Raw genomic sequence first — 18620 nt, 5'->3', positions numbered from 1 at the left:
TATTCTGTACAATCAAAATTACAAATTCGTTTGAAGTTTCATTTCAGTATTCCTCTTAATGTTGGTAAAGGACAGATCCTCAGTAAAAAAAAATACAATTTCTTTACATGGTGCCATCCCTAACAGAACAGAACAAGATGCAGAGGACAGAAAGATATGGAAGATGATGACCTCAGGAGCAACTGAAAGAAGAAGAAGATCATCCCTATTCTCAAAGCACTTCAAAAATAGACAAAGGAACACAATAGTAAAAATAGTAAGCATGAGTGATTAAAATGGCAGTGTGCATGTGTCCGGTGCTTATGCCTGCCAACACAAACAGCAGAGCGGTGGTCTGAGGAAATCTGCATCAAACATCACACATACCACAAATTACAAAATAAACAAAAATGTGATTTTTTTTCCTCACTTGCTCAAAATAAGTGAGTTTTTTTTTTTTTTAATTACAATTACAATAAGATGACAACAAACCTTAAAAAAAAGTGTTATTTAAATATCATTATGGCTTAATTTTTCTATAAGTTTTAAAATGTATTAATGCAAGACCTCATATTGTAAATTTAAATTATGAACAATATACAATATTTGATATAGGATGTTATGTAAATATATAGCAATACAGTTGAGTCAAAAAAAAATTATGATTTTCCTGCACCTCTCCTTAAATGTCACACTTTGCCATGTTTCCCTCTTCATTCTTGCCTAAATACAAAAAAACACTAGAACATCATTCTTATTTTTATTCTTCACTTTCTACTTTGATCTCACTGCTTCCATCTGTCTAAAGGTATTCTTTCTCACTCTTATCGGTTTCCCACACACATTCCCCATGAAGAGACCTAAAGATTAATTACAGAAATTAATTGAAACTAAAAGACAGACATGTAACACACTCTAGAAAGCTGCTTCATTTACTGCAACTTCTCACTATAATTTATATTTTTGACTGAACCCTCAGTGACTAACTTTACCAGCATGTCGTATCCTACTTGTTTCCAATGTTGAAGGCTGACTCTGGAAGTTTGGACATTATCATTGAACTAGCCACAGTGCCTGTGGAAAACAGTTTAAATAACTTTAAAATACCCACTCTCGCATGCCCTATGTTTACCATGAGCGCCTTTCCTTAGTATTTGTGTGTGTCTGAACCTCTCTTAACAGGCGCTCCCTCCCTCCAGCACATTCCTGTAAAGCCAGCTTATATCCGAGAGATCTTGCTCACCTCCTGTCAAGGTTATACTTCCCAACTTTAAAGGAGAACCTCAGTGCATCTCCTACTCCTTCTCGTGATTTTCATACTCACACTTCCTCTTTTGATCATATCACCAAATTGAACTGGCAAATCAGATTGCTTTCACGGAATGAACACACAGACCTCAATATTATTATATAGCAGACTTGCCTATTTGAAGGTTAAGTACTAAAAGGCAAATGAAAAACTGTTGACAACAAAGAATATTTTCTGAGATAGACATTGATCTAAAATCACCAACTAATGAGTATATAAGCAAGCTCAGGACTAGGATGTCTATTGCAAACATACTTGTTAAACACATTCTGTATCAGAAAACCATCCGTCGTTTTCTAAAAGACTGCAGATTTTATACAGTCACTTGCTAGTGTTCATTCAGAAATGTAAAATTTTCAACCCAACATAAATGGGACAGATACACAATTTGGAATGCTGAGTTTGAATTTCCTATTAGATATGCCACTGTCTCTTGTTTAAGCTTTTGTTGTAAGAGGAAAATATTAAAAAAATTCAACAGCACTAAATATAAAGTTTAAATTCAATCATTTTAAATGCCATAGCACAATCACTAGCATAATGATTTACTTCAATCAAAAATCCCAATATTACATCCAATTTACAATGGCTCTGATGCAGCTAAGTTGTGACATGTACTTAACAAGGATGATTAAAACCGAGTTCTCTTTCATTGACTGAATTTTTGTAGCCGTTTAAGTTTATATCTTATCAATCTGCATCACCTCAGTTCAAATCTTGTCTAATTTTTTTTTTACTCATGACTACACTATTACAAGTGACATTGAATTGGAACACTATTAATAAAAACTGACTGAATATCATGATCCAAAGAATAAAACAATATGCAACATTCACACTTTTTCTGATAGATCTCTTATCAGCAACCTTTTTAATTGGTCTCAAAGCTCTTTTGCTTACATGGCACTTTGAATCATTTCTGTATATCCTGACAGTTATTGAAATGTCAGGGCATGGAAATGGACTTAATACAAGTTTTCTTTATTGATATTTCTTTTTAAAGATAACTTATTGTCACAGTCCAACAGTATTATTTTCTCACACAGATGCTGCCTATGCGACACTGTTAGATGCCTTTGCAGATTCTTGTAATTTTCCATTACACTGAACTAAAAGAATGCTCTCAGCCACTTAAGGTACACAAAAGCCGACTTTTTTTTTTGTTGTTGCAAGCAGTGTCTAGTGTGCCGACTATTGAAGTGTCTCCAAGAATAAAAGAATCATACATTAATTGTCCATGACCTACTCAGCTGACAGACCCTGTAACAGCACAATAAAACAAAATATGCCATAGTATGAGACAAATGCAAAAACTTTGGTCAGTCTATGAATTTATTAAAGTTCAAAGTTACTACAATCAAAAACTTTGAATGAAAGGATGCCATCAATACATGGTTAATGAGACATGACATCCCATTTATTAAGTTCATAATGAAGTTAATGATGTGTGTGAACACTTAACCCCTGCTCTGAAGGTCATCAAAGACAATTTGCACATACTTCATCATCAGAAATGATTGGTTTCTAAATTTGCTATTCACGTTTCTTTTCTACAGTTAGAAATTAAGCATTCAGAATTTACATATTTTGCCTGCATTAGTAAATAAGTGATACCAAAATGGACTAACAGCACTTCCAATGCATTTACAGTGATATTTTGCACATAGAACGTAACTACTACATAAGCATAACAAGTGTGAATAAAATATGACATAAAACAAATATACTAAAAGCAGAAAGATGGAGCTGGTGAGTTGCTTCCAATTCTAGGTCATTAATTAGACTGTTTCAAAATTAAACTGTACTCAGTAGCTGTTTTTTAAATTATCATACCATGTTTGAAGCATTAGATAAGCAGAACTTCTTTTGGACTTGTCAACCAAGTGTGCCCTGGTAGATAACTTCTTGTTCATATGCGGTGTTAATTCTGGTCCTTGCCTTCAACACTCACTTCTGTCCAGTTTGTGCTGTTGCTCATTTTCACAAATTTCTACTATGTTTTTATATTTTACCTTCCAATAAGAACGCCGCCAAAATCATGTGACCAAAAAAAAAAAAAAAAAAGTGTATGCCCCCCATTCAAAATATCACGTGCTACCAAAACACATCGCTTGCACTCAAAAGTGACGAGCACGTACAAAATGTGCTGTACTCTCACAAGGGACTTTTGGCAATTATCAAACACTGTAATAATAATAAAAGCCACATTAAGTATATGAGAACTTTAAAACAATGCAGTTTGTTTCCACTTTGTCTGGAACCTGAGGCACCAGAATAAAACAAACTAACCACTAGAGATACAGGCATTAAAACACTCCAGCTGTCTGGGTGAACGTTTAGACTTTGTTAACATACTTATTTAATTCTTGGAATGCTCGCATCTGATATATCCTTCTATGCTGCTCAGAAAACTGATGGAAATTGGCTTCTTTTGATTTACTTCATGTCATCTAAAACACATTGTATTTTTGTTCATGACTTGAATACCCATTTTTACATCCAAGGTATAGGACACCTTTATTTAAATCCAGTGGTCCTCACTGGCCTCCATTTTATTATACCAATCAGTTTTATAATGTGTCAGTCATTGTACAATTAATTGAGATCATTTAACTAGCAGGTGTATTTACCTATTATCTAGTTCTGCGTGTATAAAAGTACAATAGTGTGATTGTCTTACTTTATAAGGCTTTTAGAAATATTTGTATATTTAACTATAGCTTTAACTACTTAACTATAGTTTTTTTTTTATTAATTTGATTTTTTTTTCTGTCATTTGTTTCCTTAATCATATCCTAATGACAATTACCAATGAGCAGAGTAGACATTAGGGAAAATAACTCGGAATACTTAAAGGCTGCAAATACCACAGCATAAAACCTTCAAAGCCATTAGTAAATAATGGATTAAATAACTACAACATGTGGAAAACAACGAAAATTATATTAAAAACCGTGTTTAAACACAATTATCCACATGTAATAAGTATAGGTCAAGCACTCACCTACGTTTAAAGAAGCCCTTCAGTGTTTTAACCTGTACAGGAGCTTTCTTGTAAGGAAGACTGAATAATGCTATTTATTCTTAAAGCAGGCTGCTGGTGTCCTTTGCCATATCATTTAGCTGCTCAGACAACCATTTTCAAACAATTTGTTCATTTTCACAATACTTTACAGTGAATCACGGCAATATTTCCAAAAATTACTAATGACTAAGAACACTAGCAGACCTTCAAATAAAATGGTTATTTCTGAAATAATCCAACAATACAAACTTGCCAAAACTGCTATTCTGCACACCAACTGTGAACAATACAAATACATACTGTAACCGCCACTTGTGACAACCCTTTACAGTCCTCCTTAATACAGAATTTCTCCCCCTTTAAATAACTCAAATTCCCTACATAGTAATCCAACAATTTTATTAAGAAAACTGCTCACTGTTCTTTGATGCAAATGGAGAGCAAAGCAGCTTTTTGTTTAACTATGCTCACTCCTAGAAAGCAAGAGAAACTGACTGATCATAGACAAAACTTTACTACTGTGATCACAACCACGCCAGGTTTCCACATGTGTTCAAAAAGCTGTACAGCCAACACAAACAATATTATCACAAAAAAAAAAAAAAGTGGGTAATTACTGACTTGCCTTCATATACAATACACAAAGTGTGGTCTGCTGATCTCTTGTGATCCATAAATGTTTGGTTAAGTGGTTCACAAAATGAAAGTCACTGTAACAAAGTGACTTTGTACATGTACATCAGTCCATTGCACATGTATTTAAAGGAGATCGGCTGCACTCTAACAATCAATACAAAATGAGGAATAGATCTAAAACAAACTCCATAGACTTCACTTTCTTGTGTACAGCAGACAGTATCTTTAGCATTTATTTACTGTGTGCAGCTGTGGGGAGCAGATTCATAATTAGCCATCAGGATTTATTAAAAACAAGCACAAATGGTACCCGCCCACCAAGAATAAAGTATTCAGACCTCTTTAAATAATTTTTCCCACAGGTGATTGCACTCATTTCTGCTGTAAGTTCAACACCTTTACTGTGCAACTCTTTTAGTAAGTTATAAATTACTACTTGCAGTACTGTACAGTATATGCAAATGTTGCCCCATATACTACAATACTCTTTACTGCAGTGACATTTCTTCCTGTTTGTTGTCTTGAACCATCTCTTCGAAGAAATCTTGAGCAAATGAAACTATTTCCCTCCAGGTGACCCAATCCATCTCTGACCATTGCAATCCTTTAACTTAGTGCAGGCAGTGGTGTGAGCTGCCTCATGTTGTACTATTCAGGGTCACTTGATTAAGGGCCTCTGTCTAAAATGTTTTGAAACCTCTATTTTTGTGTTGCCAAAAAAAAAAAAAGTGCCCAAATTTTTAAAGTGAAATGAACATTTTCAATACATTAATTTGTTAGTTTAAAATTTGGCATTATCTACTGCTTACTGTCCGCTGAAAATGTCAAGCCCAGCTGAATTTCTTGGCTTGAAAATCTGCCCCAACCAAATCTGTAATTGAATATCCCTGCTCTAACTGCTGTAAGGCTTCTTGTGCCAATCATTAACCAGATAAAGTTGCCTTAAATCTAACCTTGACTGACCAGTTCAGTTTGAAAACTGAAGTTTGAACTCAACAACAGCACAGACCTTTATCAGAGTACGATGGATAGGATCTAGTACCCTGTATTCATACTGTGGAAACAAAGGAGGAAGCACTAAAATTACTAGTCCATGAAACCGCAGTGCTTCAAGACCTTTATCATCAGGCCAATCAAAAACATCACAAATTAATACACCATGTGTATCATGTCCCTGAATAATTTGAAGAAAATGTACAGGCCCGCAGAAACCCATACAAACAGAAAAAATAAAAAGCTAGCCAAGAGATAAAATAAATTTCAGTTCTAGAAAACACAAATGAAGTAAACAGTGCAATATGTTTTTTCCATTTTTATTGTCACATAGTAACTTCATACGAACATTTGCAGCTTCAGAAGTTTCTGTAAGAGGGAAAAGAAAAAAAATGTATTAGTGTTTTCCGACCAACAGCCAATCTTTGGAAAATATTCTGTTAGGTGGAGACAGGCATCAGTCAACAATAAGCAAATAGTTGATGAATTCTAAATTTACACATGCACCTTCAACAAGCCAACAGTAATTTGTAGCATCCAGAGGTCAAACACCACCCAATATGAAATGACTCAGCAAGAACATCTGTGACATCACCACAAAGACACTGAAAAATGTGGTGGTGGTGGTGGGTAGGGAGAGGAAAAAAAAGTGGAGACGCACATCTGTACACAAAATCCTCTCAGGAGTTTGGATATTTTGGTCTGTATTTCACACAGTTTCATATCCAATATAAAAATGACAGTTTTAAGAACCAATAAGAGGCTAATATATAACCACATAAGTAAGAGGTGCTTCTAACTCTCGGAGCAGCCATCATTACGTTTTTCGTCAATTAATGCTTCAGCAGCTCTTCTGTGGGATTGGGCCAGACAAGCTAGACTTTGCTCCCCATGTGCATCAATGCCTCTTTGGTGCCCATGACCCTGTCTCTGGATGTCTTTCCTTTGAACACATTTTGGTAGATACTAACCACTGCATACTGGAACACCTCACAAGACCTGCCTTTTTAGAGATGCTCTGACCCAGTCATCTAACCATCAATTTGGCCCTTGATTAAAAAGTCACTCAGATCCTTTTGCTTGCCCATTTTTCCTTCAAAGACTAACTGTTCTCTTGCTTCCTAAAAGCTCAACCCTTGACAGGTTCTACTGTAAAAAAACAATGTTATTCAATTCACCTGTCACTGGTTTGAAACACTCATTGTAATTTAAGTGGAAAATGTGGAGTTCTATTGAAAAACATGCTGAAGGGAAACCTTGGCAAAATATGTGGACAAAAAGACTGGACCTGTCTAATGCTTTGTAGTTTTTGAATAGAGAGCTGAAAATCTGAAAGGCGGTTACCCAATTTCTGGCTATTTATAAATCTTTTCTTAGCTAAATAATGTAAACATGGGTCTACTAGTGATTTTGGAAAGTACAGACTTCTACAGAGGGGAAAAAAACACTGGGTAAAATTAAAATTTCATGCAATAAACATTTCAAAAACACTGATAAAGTGAAAATGCACATAAACTTTCAACTACTTACTTTGCAACTATGCCATCATTTTTGGACAACCTCAAAATAGCATCATCTGCCTCACCCTGTAACAAAATTTTTTTAAAATTGTTTAAAAAAATATTCAGACTGTGTGGACAGAATGCAAGACAGCAGTGATTGCATTGTCATGAAACAATTAAACACATCACATGAAAATGTGTCTGCAGCAGCAAGGAGAAGCAGTCAGTATGCAATGATAGTACATTTCATGCACAGCAAACAATTCATACTCATAATAAACTGAACAATGCTGAGCAGCAGTGAAAACTACTCAATATTATTTCACTGCAACGGTTGACCATTATGTATCTATTATTTAAATAAAACACCAAATCGGAGAAATATCTGCTATTTTCATACTATTTTACGGAGCCTGTGAAGTCATCTATACTAATAAAAGGCAAAACCTTCACTGACTGACTGACTAACTCATCACTAATTCTCCAACTTCCCGTGTAGGTGGAAGGCTGAAGTTTGGCAGGCTCATTCCTTACAGCTTACTTACAAAAGTTAGGCAGGTTTCATTTCGAAATTCAAAGCGTAACGGTCATAACTGGAACCTCTTTTTTGTCCATATACTGTAATGGACTGCAGCTCGCTGGCCGTGGGAGGCGGAGTTGCGTATCGCGTCATCACGCCTCCCACGTAATCACGTGAACTGACTGTGAACGCAATACGTAGAAAACAAGGAAGAGCCCCAAAGAGCGCTGAAGAAAACATTCATTACACAATTGAGAAGGCAGCGAAACAATAAGAAGCGAGCGAGTGACGCATACAAGCATATTCATAAGTGCAGCTAAGGTGGGAACAAAGCACGGTGTAAACCGTAAGTTTAAATTAAGTTTGGCAAGATTGCTTTTCTCCTGTACAACTACACGTTGCATTCTCAACAGTAAGCTTGCACGACTTGGTCATATTACAACTGGAGTACTGAACTGACAACGTGGTATACAAAGAGAACTATAACAATCGTAATAAACGAACAATAAAACAGCGGACAACCCGTGGATTAAATAAAAAGGCTGCTTCCTTGGTGAAGCAAGGAAAAAGGATGGCCTTATATGGCGTTCGTTTATAAAACAGCGGAGAAGCTGTGTAAAGACTGCTTCACAAAAAAAACAGCAGAGCGCCTTATATGAGCAGGCAGTCAGCTAAAGAAGGGAATCAAATAATTATAATCGTAATAAACAAACAAAAAATAGCGGAGAATCCGCGGATTACATAAAGGAAATGGGTACCTGAAAAGAAAAGTGAGTCTCAAATACCTACACAATAACTATAACAATCGTAATAAACAAACAATAAAACAATACAGAACCACTAAGCAAGGAGAAAGGACGGCCTTATATGGCGTTCGTTTATAAAACAGCGGACAGGCTGTGTAAAGGCAGCTTCACAAAAAAACAGATCCTTAACAAATTGTTATTGGTATATTTTCCCTCAATTTAAAAGGGTTTTCTTTTCTTCTTAATTAAAATTTAAAAGCAATACTTCACCGCTGCGAAGCACGGGAATTTGGCTATATGCAGTGAGTGTGTACGCCTGATGAGCCCAGAATTAGGGCGAAACACGTGTCGCGTACTCTTTGGTTGAAAATAGTTTACTGTCAAATAATGCATTCTATGATCTGCTTCTCACAAATGAGGGCACCGTGGCGGATGTTAGCTGACTTGCTGGCCAACCACAAGCGTTACCGGGTAGGTAACCACCCATACAATCAGATTGTGATTCAGACTACGAATGGCGTGAATGTAATTACCCCGATCTACATGCTGTCAAATAAACGAACCACACGCCGTGGCGCAATGTTAGGGGCTTCGCCTCTAGCGCGGACGTCAGAGGTTCGATTCCCATAAGAGAGTGCAGCGAATATGTACGCCTGATGAGCCAAGAATTAGGGCGAAACACCTGTCGCGTACTCTTTGCATTATTTGACAGTAAACTATTTTCAACCATTCTATGATCTGCTTCTCACAACTGAAGGCACCGTGGCGAATGTTAGCTGACTTCCTGGCCAACCATAAGTGTTACCTGGTAGGTAACCACCCATACAATCAGATTGTGATTCAGACTACGAATGCCGTGAATATATAAGTAGATATGTGAATGTATGTATGTATTTTTTTTTTATATTATATATATATATATATATTTATTATATATATATGTAGATATGTATATATTTATATGTATATATATGTAGATATGTAAATTTGTATATGCATATATGTATATGTGGATGTGTATATGTATGTATATATATGTATATGTAGCTATGTATATATGTATATGTATATATATGTTTACATAACCTCTTTAACACACTACTTCTCCGTTGCGAAGCGCGGCTATTTTGCTAGTATAAGGATAAAAACAACAACTCTCGTGCACACAAGAAACTCATATTTTGCGAGCTCATGACATTTTTCAGTTTCTTGTGCACATGAAAAATACAACCATGAACGATAAAATGCATAATACAGACAAAACTTAAAAATATTTTGAAACCAGTACCTCCGAGTTGCATTTGCTTATCACGCTGGTCTTTACATTATATGAATTAATTTTGTTAATATAGGTTTTGTTTTCTAAATAAACATGACTACAGGTCAAATTCCATTATAACGAATTCATCTTACTAACCGAAGGTTGTAAACCGGATATGAACGCAGGGCGCTGGGCACATTGAGGCGCACGCGCACTGCCGCCGCCACAGAGCAAAAAAAGAAACGAGGATTCGAAGGTTGTATTACAGTACGGACGGTATCCCCACAGGTCCATGCTGTGACAACGCGCTTGCGAAAGGAGTCACAGCTCAAACCAAACAAAACACAGAAACGAGACTACAACCTGTGAACTACAGCTGGGGTAAAGCATGCACGCCGGGTTGTACAGCCGCCCGGACGCGACCGCCCACACCACCGCATATACCTTCCATGACATGTCTTCACGCAGCGGCTTCCCACCGAGGCGCATATTGCGCTGTGGCGCTCGCCCCACAGTCAGATGCAGCGGCTTCCCAGAGTCAGTAGGTGGCCCCCAAACAACACAACCTGTTCAAGCAGTCGGTGTCAGCGAAGGCAACAGACTCACGCGCACTGCCTAATCCACTGTGCCAGGAATGTAGATCACATAACGGTCACTCACTTTGGCACCTGCCCCAGAGTCCAGAGTCAAACGCAACGGCCTCCCACAATGCTGTGCCGCCCACCCCAGAGTCAAACGTAGCGACTTCCCAAACCATCCAGATATCGGACAGAACAGAAACTGATTGCCATTCTTGGATTTCTGATCCGCTAGTGAATCGCGGGCTTACTAGTATCTTTATAACGAAATTTTCATTACAACGAAGTATTTTTATGGTCCCGACTTTCCCCATATGACGCGAGTATTTAGAAATCTTGTTATTACGACGTACATTCAGCAGATACTTTGTTATAATGAAAGTGCCCAAAAGACTTTGAAATGCCTGAATGAATCACCCACAGAGCAGCTAGTTCTGTGGCCGCAGCTCAGTTGTGTACAATGATCCCCAAACAGAAACACTAATTTTTTTTTTTTTCTTCGAACTTTCCTTGTACCGTTTTTTTTTTTTTTTGCCCTTTGTTTCCTGCGGTTTTCAGTGATACCTTTTGCTTATTGCTTGTCAACATTTAAAAAAAAATCCACTGGAATTTAACTCATTGTCACCCTCCTATAGAAACAGCAGACACAGAAAAAATGTTAAGTTCATATTAGAAAAAATTTTACATTTTCGCAGCTCTCGATTGCGGCAAAAAAAGACGTTGCCAGTGAATTCGGAATTTCGCCATCGACGTCGTCAACTTTCTTGAAAAATCTCGGGATGCAAACGTATGTGAACTGCTGCATTTGAAGACGTCGAAAAAGCAGTTTTTATGTGGTTCAGAGATGTTCGTTCAAGAAACATTCCTATTAATGCGGCACTCATTCAAGGTAAATGTGAGGTTTGTAAACTCTCTTGGGACCTCCCCTAACTGGATGACATGCCGAAGAGCGTAGCGAAGTCCGATCTCCGCCTCTAAGTAAGCCTGTTTATCTGTTTCCGGGGCAACAGCTATCTCAAAGATATATGTGACGCAGCCTGACTGCTGCGTCTGTGTATAGCAGAGTGGCAGATCACGCTACAATAAATAAGTGTGCCGTTCCTGTTTCAAGCTGAATAAAGTTGGTTTTCCTAAAGTACTGAGACTCAGTCTCGTGTTTTGGGGCGCAAGACAGGGACTTATAGCGCAACCCCGATCTTTTATGGTTTGCTTGTGTGTCACTTCACTGCAGCGCTATGAGCCTGTTTTTGCCCTACCCCAGCAAACGGAAAAACAATCTTCCATAGACAAGGCAATCGCGTTTCGGGAAAGTGTTTTAAAGCCAACGAAATGCTGAGAAAAATTCTCGTCTGCATAACTTGTAGGCAGGAGGAGATTAAAATTAAACACAAAAGAAGCTATTGAAATGATTGCAAACGCCTGGCCGCAAGTTAAAGAAAGCACTATAGTAACAAATACAGAATCTCATTACAATGAAATTTTCGTTATAACGAAATATTTTAGGTCCCTGGGAGTTCATTATAATGGAATTTGACATGTATTTGCTTATTTAATCTACTGCATAGCATTTTAAAGTTATCCATCTTAAATAGCCCCCTACCAACACACTCAAAATACATATGTACACGCATATATATACCGTATCACAGACCTTCGCTTCTTTATATATTATATATAAATAAAATCACCAAGAAAGCATTTACATTGCTTTTAACACAACTCGAGTGATTAGCCCACAGCCTGTACCAGTTTCCATGTTGCAAAAAGAGAAGATGGTACAAGGAGAGAGAGGACAGTGCAACCCATAGGAGAACAGCAGAATGCTGGGAGATAGCACACTTTTCACAGACTCAACAATGTATGAAAATGTAACAGTACTACTGTCTTTTATTCACACTGACATACGTCTAAGACTGCATCATGGCTTCAGGTGAAAGCACCAATATAACATGGAATGCAAAGACTTTCCTTTTAACATAGAAATGACCTTTAACATTTATCCCTTTTTGAATTAGTATATCTGCTAGCACTGTGCATAAAAAATACATCCTTACTAACTTTAACCAAGAGTTGATAGATAAATTCACTTTTATAAAAGTCTGCTAGGAATATGTTTTGGGAATTATCAATAGTTTTGTACATCTTGAATGAGCCCATCTCTGTTGAGAACATTGTGAACAAAGCTTTCTGTCTAGTTGAGACAGGTATGCTAAACAGTTATTTAATTTATTTTCCAAACCATTCCTCTCACCAAAGTAGTACTCATAATAATTAAATGTCCGATTCTGGGGAAGTTAAAATGCCATTCAAAATAAGCTAAGAGCCATGTTAATGCCTAGGTAAAAGAGCATAAAATACATTGTGAAGGTGCATCTTATTTGGGGTAGCCGTTGAACACAACTGAACTTGAAATGTTAAAAGCAAAAGGGGAAAAAGATCTGGTTTTGATACATCCACGATTATTCAAGGTAATGTGGATAACTAAACTGATAAAACAGATGGCCATAGCCATTTTGCATTAAAAATTAGATAAAAATTCTGCCAAATTAAATGGTACAGTAAGTGTTCAAATGTAATTAAAATATCGATAAATACCAATTTTAACACTTTAAAGTTACTTCAATACTCATTTTTCAAGGTATCAATACTACAACATAAATTACAAATGCATTTACAAAGATTGCACCACTTAAAAATATTTGCATTTAATGGCTAAAATTTTGTATTTTTTGTTTCAATGTAAAGTTCTTAACAAATACAGAATTGTAACAAGTATTTTTATTGAGTTACATTTCATACTATATTAGGTGTATACTGCCTAGAATTAATATTTTTTAGTATTTTATTGAAGCTTGAAATTTTGGTATTGTAACAAACCTATGGTACATCATTTTTTAAGCCACTTTTCGTATCTTAGTGAATTTAATGTTTGACTATTTTTAAAGCAAAAGCACAGAATTTACATGGTCGGTACCATATTCATAGTCAAGTTTTAGGAACTAAGAAAAGTGGTGCATTACACTTACAGAACCGCCACCAATAATGCAAAACCTCGGACAATTGGGGCACAGGAAGAAAAAAAAAAAAAATAAGGGAAATCTACTGCATTTTGAAGACGCCAAAACTAACTTATTGCAAACAACACAAAAAGTGAGATATTATTAAAAACCAAAGAAATAATATAGTCTATTAGGTTTGTCTTGTGGTACAATATTAACCGGCAGGCAGGAAATACAAATGTACTTCTGCAATAACACAGAGATAAATCTGAGTACTCATTTTACTGGGTATAAATAAAAGAAAGGCAAATGCTTTAAAGTCTGATAAAATCTTACTAACATGTAGCCTCTTTAATCATCACCACTTGTACAGCTGGAACAGATCTACCAGAGATACCTGCAAAATGACTGGTTACTGCAAATGCATATTTTGATTGCACAAAACACTAATGACATGTTAAACTGTGTCCGCATATTACAACCACATCTATATAGGCAGTAAATTCATAAAAGGATTTGTTAATTCTCTGCCAGTGTTATATATACTATGATTGCGAACATACCTGAACAACAAGGCACAATTTCCAAAGTGAACACCAACGCAATACCTGTATGAATATTAAACCTATATACTTTGAAAATAAATCATAGAAAATGTTGTCATACCATTTTACGGATTGCTCCACAGATGGCATAAGTTTTGAATTGTCCATTAAACCTGCCAGTTACTTTGTCTACCTGAAATGGGAAAGAGAAAAAAAAAAAAAAAACTTAAGTACACAATGTGGTGTCACTGGCAGTCTTTCAAAAACAGTGAAACGTACTTACATCGGCAATGTTTATCTGAATAGAAGCATGGTCTTTAGCACCAATGATTCTGTTGCTAGCAGAGCTGAAAAAAAAAGATGTTTAAAGTTGCACACTGAAGACAACTTCTTTGGGCCATATAGAATTAAGAGCAAAACAAAATCAGATTTGTTTGAGAATTGGAAATCACTAATATCATCGAGACACAGTGCAAATCTGACATTTCCAGAATAAAGTGTACAAAAGAACAAATAATTTTACCTATAACTGTATACAGCATACATGTGAAATTTAGATTACTAATACTAATTAAAACTGAAGTTTAATCATTAACACCTAAACAAAACTTTACATTTATCAGACACACAGTATGTAATTTTTATCATATTTTTTCAACTGCTCTAATGCGTCTGTCAATGACAACTGTTTATGCTTCGAGACCATGCGAGATACAGATGAGTGGGGTTGTATTGACCAGACTGAAACAGTCTTGGCATGTTCCTTCGGGCATCTCCGTTCAAATAGGTTTGTCGTATTGCCTCCCGAAGTGCCGACCATTGTCTGACAAATTTTACAAATAACTTTGCATTGTGCAGTATCTGACTGCATAGCTGAACCACTGCCACACTACTGACATTGAATCCTTCTTTGGCACAAGCTCCTCATTTGCCATGCTGCTTGCGCAACAAACTGTTACAACTTCTTCACAAAGAAAGCTGTGGTGGGTACAGGTGATATAATTTGGCCAATCAACGGGAAATCTCTCTGTTGGTTTGTGGACTTGGCACGGATCCATCAGTATGGAGTACTAGCCAAACCCCGCGGCTATGCCCGCGTATTAGTGAAAAAGGAGTAAGAGTAAGATACACACCCAGAGGCTGACTCGCGAGTGAGGAAGGCCCTGCCTCCCTCCTCTCAGCCCAGAGTCTCTCTCAGATTTGCGCAAACAAATTGGTACCACAAGTGAACTATGATACATAGCGCAATGAGAAAAGTTGCAAAATCTACCAGAATGTTCAAGGAAACTATAGAAAAAAACCAGACCTAAATCCGTTAAGTAGTTCTCTCGATGATTATTGATTTCAAAATATTACTGCTACCTCTAAAACAAAGTTTTGCAATGGCCATAAACAAAAGCCAAGTCACTTTAGAAAAACAAGAATTGAGCTATGGTATGAATATTCTATTCACAGGCAATTATATGTAGCATGTTCAAGAGCAGGCAGCATGTTGGTGCAGTGGTACTGCTTTCTGCCTTGCAATAAGATGACCAGGGATCAAGTGGAGTTTGAAAGATCTCCCTCTGTCTACATGGCTTTCCTACAGGTGCTCTGGTTTCCTCCCACAGTTCAAATGCATTCAGGTTAGGTGGATTGGAAACGCGAAAGTGGCTGTGGTGTGTGTGTTCAACCTGCAATGAGCTGGAGCCCCCTCCAGGATTTTTTCCTACCTTGTGCTTGCTGGGTTAGTTTCCACCTCCCCCGTTACCCTGCTTAGGATGAAGTGGGTTTAGAGAATGGTACAGTATGTTTAAGATTAAAGAAACTGATACAATTATTCCTCTGCACTATAAGCGAGGCATAATTTCCCGGCTTCACAACTTGTTATAAATAAAGCTGAGCTTCATCAGCATATTAATGAAAACAAATTTCCATATGGCATCATGCAACATACATAAAGACAACTGATCCCAACTTAGAATTCTTATTTTAAACAGGAATGGGAAAGTGCTATCCTCAGAATTCAATATGTTGTGACGATTTTACAAGTGTGAAGTAAGCCAACTGAGAATCAAGCCTGAGACGCCACTTAAATTCTCAAGCCTGTGTAGAAGAATGATAAACTCAACAGTATAAAAAGTGGGACTTAAGTATAATGGTGGCATACCCAAGATCAAGTGATGTATCAATTACATTACAAGTTAAAACAGGTTCTCTGAAGTGATTAAGTCTAAAGCCAGATAGTCTTTATGAAAAATGTATATTTGTAGGGAAGATTCAAGTCGCATAGATACAATATTTTATAACAGATTATAAAGAAAATGCAAATTAGAATTTAACATTCAGTTCTGATCTTTAATAAACATCCAAAAATTGATATTTTAAAAGTGTCAGGGTCAATACTATTTAATAATGATATTTTAATTATGTCTTAATCTAATTGTTCTTTAATGCATGCACCCATCTTAACACAACTTTAATGAAGCTTTGGTCCAGACCCTGCAATCTACCATTGCCATTTTCTGGAAAAATTACTTTGTTACCTTCACACCGCAGCATTACAAGTAAAATTACAAGTAGGTAACAAAGTGGTTAATAACTATAAATGCATTATCAAGAATCTTTGACAGCATTTTGTTACATTTTAACCAGTAACTTACATTATCTGTTGGATAAAATAGATGTGTTCCATGTTGATTAGCACATACAAGAAAGAATCTAAGTAAATTTTACAATATGGACCCTACGAATGTGGCTTCACCAGCCCTTTTTTAGCTAGTAGGTCTTACTACAAGCAGCGAGTTTCAACTACAGCATTCTGCCTTCTTCCCTCTGATCATGGAGGAGTCACATATACGGGAAGTAAATTATATTTTGACAATTGAAAACTGAATTTTTGACTTTACGGAGATTTAAATCCAGGATTTTTGAAATCAAGAGTTTTCCATTGGACTGAGTGCAAGTTCAATCCCAAAGTTGTTTAAATTGCTACGGCAAAGACAAAAAAAAAATAACTAAGCACTCTTCAAAGAACTGGCTACTGCCTAAATACATCCCCCAGAATGACAATTGGAAAACTTGCAAGTACAGACGCCTCACAACGTAATCGTACTTAGAAGGCGACAATTCAAATATAAATCGGTTACATTGACTTATACTTATTGTGTATGGACGAGTTTCAAAAATTAATTCAAAACAAAAACAACAGTGGTAACTGTAACATACCATTTACGAGGGACGTAAAGATCAACAAATTCGCCTGCGTCGTTCTGCATGGTGAAACTTCGAAATGTATCTGCAGATGCTAGAGAGGCACCTTAAAATAAAATAAAAACAAACAAAAAAGTTACACACTGAAAATGTTTCTACAATATAAATAAAGCAACAGTAATTATCCACAACATACGTAAACGCATGGAGGTCTTGACTAGATTTGTTAAAACTCCGACTAAACGACTAACGCACGCAAATGAATCCAGCAGAAATAATCTGATTTATACAAATACTTTAAACAACCGTTAAGTATTAGTAAATTTGGAACGTGATCACGAATAAAACACACATCACTATATTAAACACAAACGTTTTTAATATTATATCTGTCACTATACTTCACCTAGAAAAAGAAACAGAGAATCAAGCAATTGTTCAAATTAGTGAGATCCGCCGAGAAGGCCGAACATGTGGTTGGAACCTGACGCCTATTTTCACCAAAATACTATTAAAATAGCACATCGGAATACAAATTGACGTAACACCAAGCACACCATTCACCCTAATAAAATTCGGTTTTAGTAAAACCTCCATTCCAGAATTTTTAGCTAGCAAATACTTAGTTTATTTGCAGAAGCCTAACTCTTACCTCCTATCACTTCAATGGCCGACACGGAAAAGGCCGGACGCTCGTGCCGGAAGTTATCATAAAGCTCTGTAGCCCATTCATTTCCGGCTTCCAATAAAGCTTCTCAAATTGAGTTCCTTCACTCTGTTGTTATACTGGGAAATTCAGGCTGCAAAATATGTGACTGGTACATGATTAATACTGTAAGGACTTCCATGGCTCATAGCCGAAATAACGTAAATGTGCAATACGTGAGATTTAGCCGGCTTTTAAGTGGCAAAGTTTTAAAGGTTCTTACTGTGTAGCGTAGGTGGACTTGAAAGTGTATTGCGCGCCGTGTGTCGGAGAGTTGCCACTCTTGGGAGATCGCTTGATAGATAGATACTTTATTAATCCCAAGGGGAAATTCACAAATTTCTTGTGAGGTGTAACTGTGCTGTTACCGAATATATTTTTATTCTCAAACTATTTTATTCTTGGTTTATCATTTTAGTTGATCCGAAACTCCAATGGTCTGTTTTAGTTAACTTTCGACGTTCCTTTATTAGCTGCTGAAATTATGTATACTTCTCCTTTATTTGCCTGAAAACTTAACTTAAGAGATCACATACCATCTTATCTCTTCTCATGGCCTTCTTGTGATCATCTTTCATTCAACCCCTTCTCCATGGGAGGCCAATCTTTCGGTTTCTCTGCATCCCTTC

The 18620-nt window shown here is 36.6% G+C and overlaps 2 protein-coding genes across 2 annotated transcripts in view; one reads left to right on the top strand and one right to left on the bottom strand.

Annotated features, from left to right (window-relative positions):
- The window catches only part of LOC114658415 (cadherin-4-like), a 2147065-nt gene that overhangs the window by 1736047 nt on the left and 392398 nt on the right, over window positions 1–18620 (top strand). The gene's annotated exons all lie outside the window — the stretch shown is intronic.
- rps21 (ribosomal protein S21) lies at window positions 6247–18020 on the bottom strand. The gene is made up of 6 exons (XM_028811668.2): window positions 17938–18020; window positions 17301–17391; window positions 14377–14440; window positions 14215–14286; window positions 7473–7528; window positions 6247–6311 (listed from the first exon to the last, which is right to left on the bottom strand). Exons 2-6 carry the CDS (start codon window positions 17348–17350, stop codon window positions 6302–6304), a joined length of 252 nt encoding a protein of 83 aa, XP_028667501.1. The 5' UTR covers window positions 17351–17391; window positions 17938–18020; the 3' UTR covers window positions 6247–6301.

This window comes from Erpetoichthys calabaricus, chromosome 10, assembly GCF_900747795.2.
Source record: "Erpetoichthys calabaricus chromosome 10, fErpCal1.3, whole genome shotgun sequence".
NCBI classification, from domain to species: domain Eukaryota; kingdom Metazoa; phylum Chordata; class Cladistia; order Polypteriformes; family Polypteridae; genus Erpetoichthys; species Erpetoichthys calabaricus.
The sequence above is the reverse complement of the archived record's forward strand: the minus strand, read 5'-3'. Positions and strand labels throughout refer to the sequence as shown.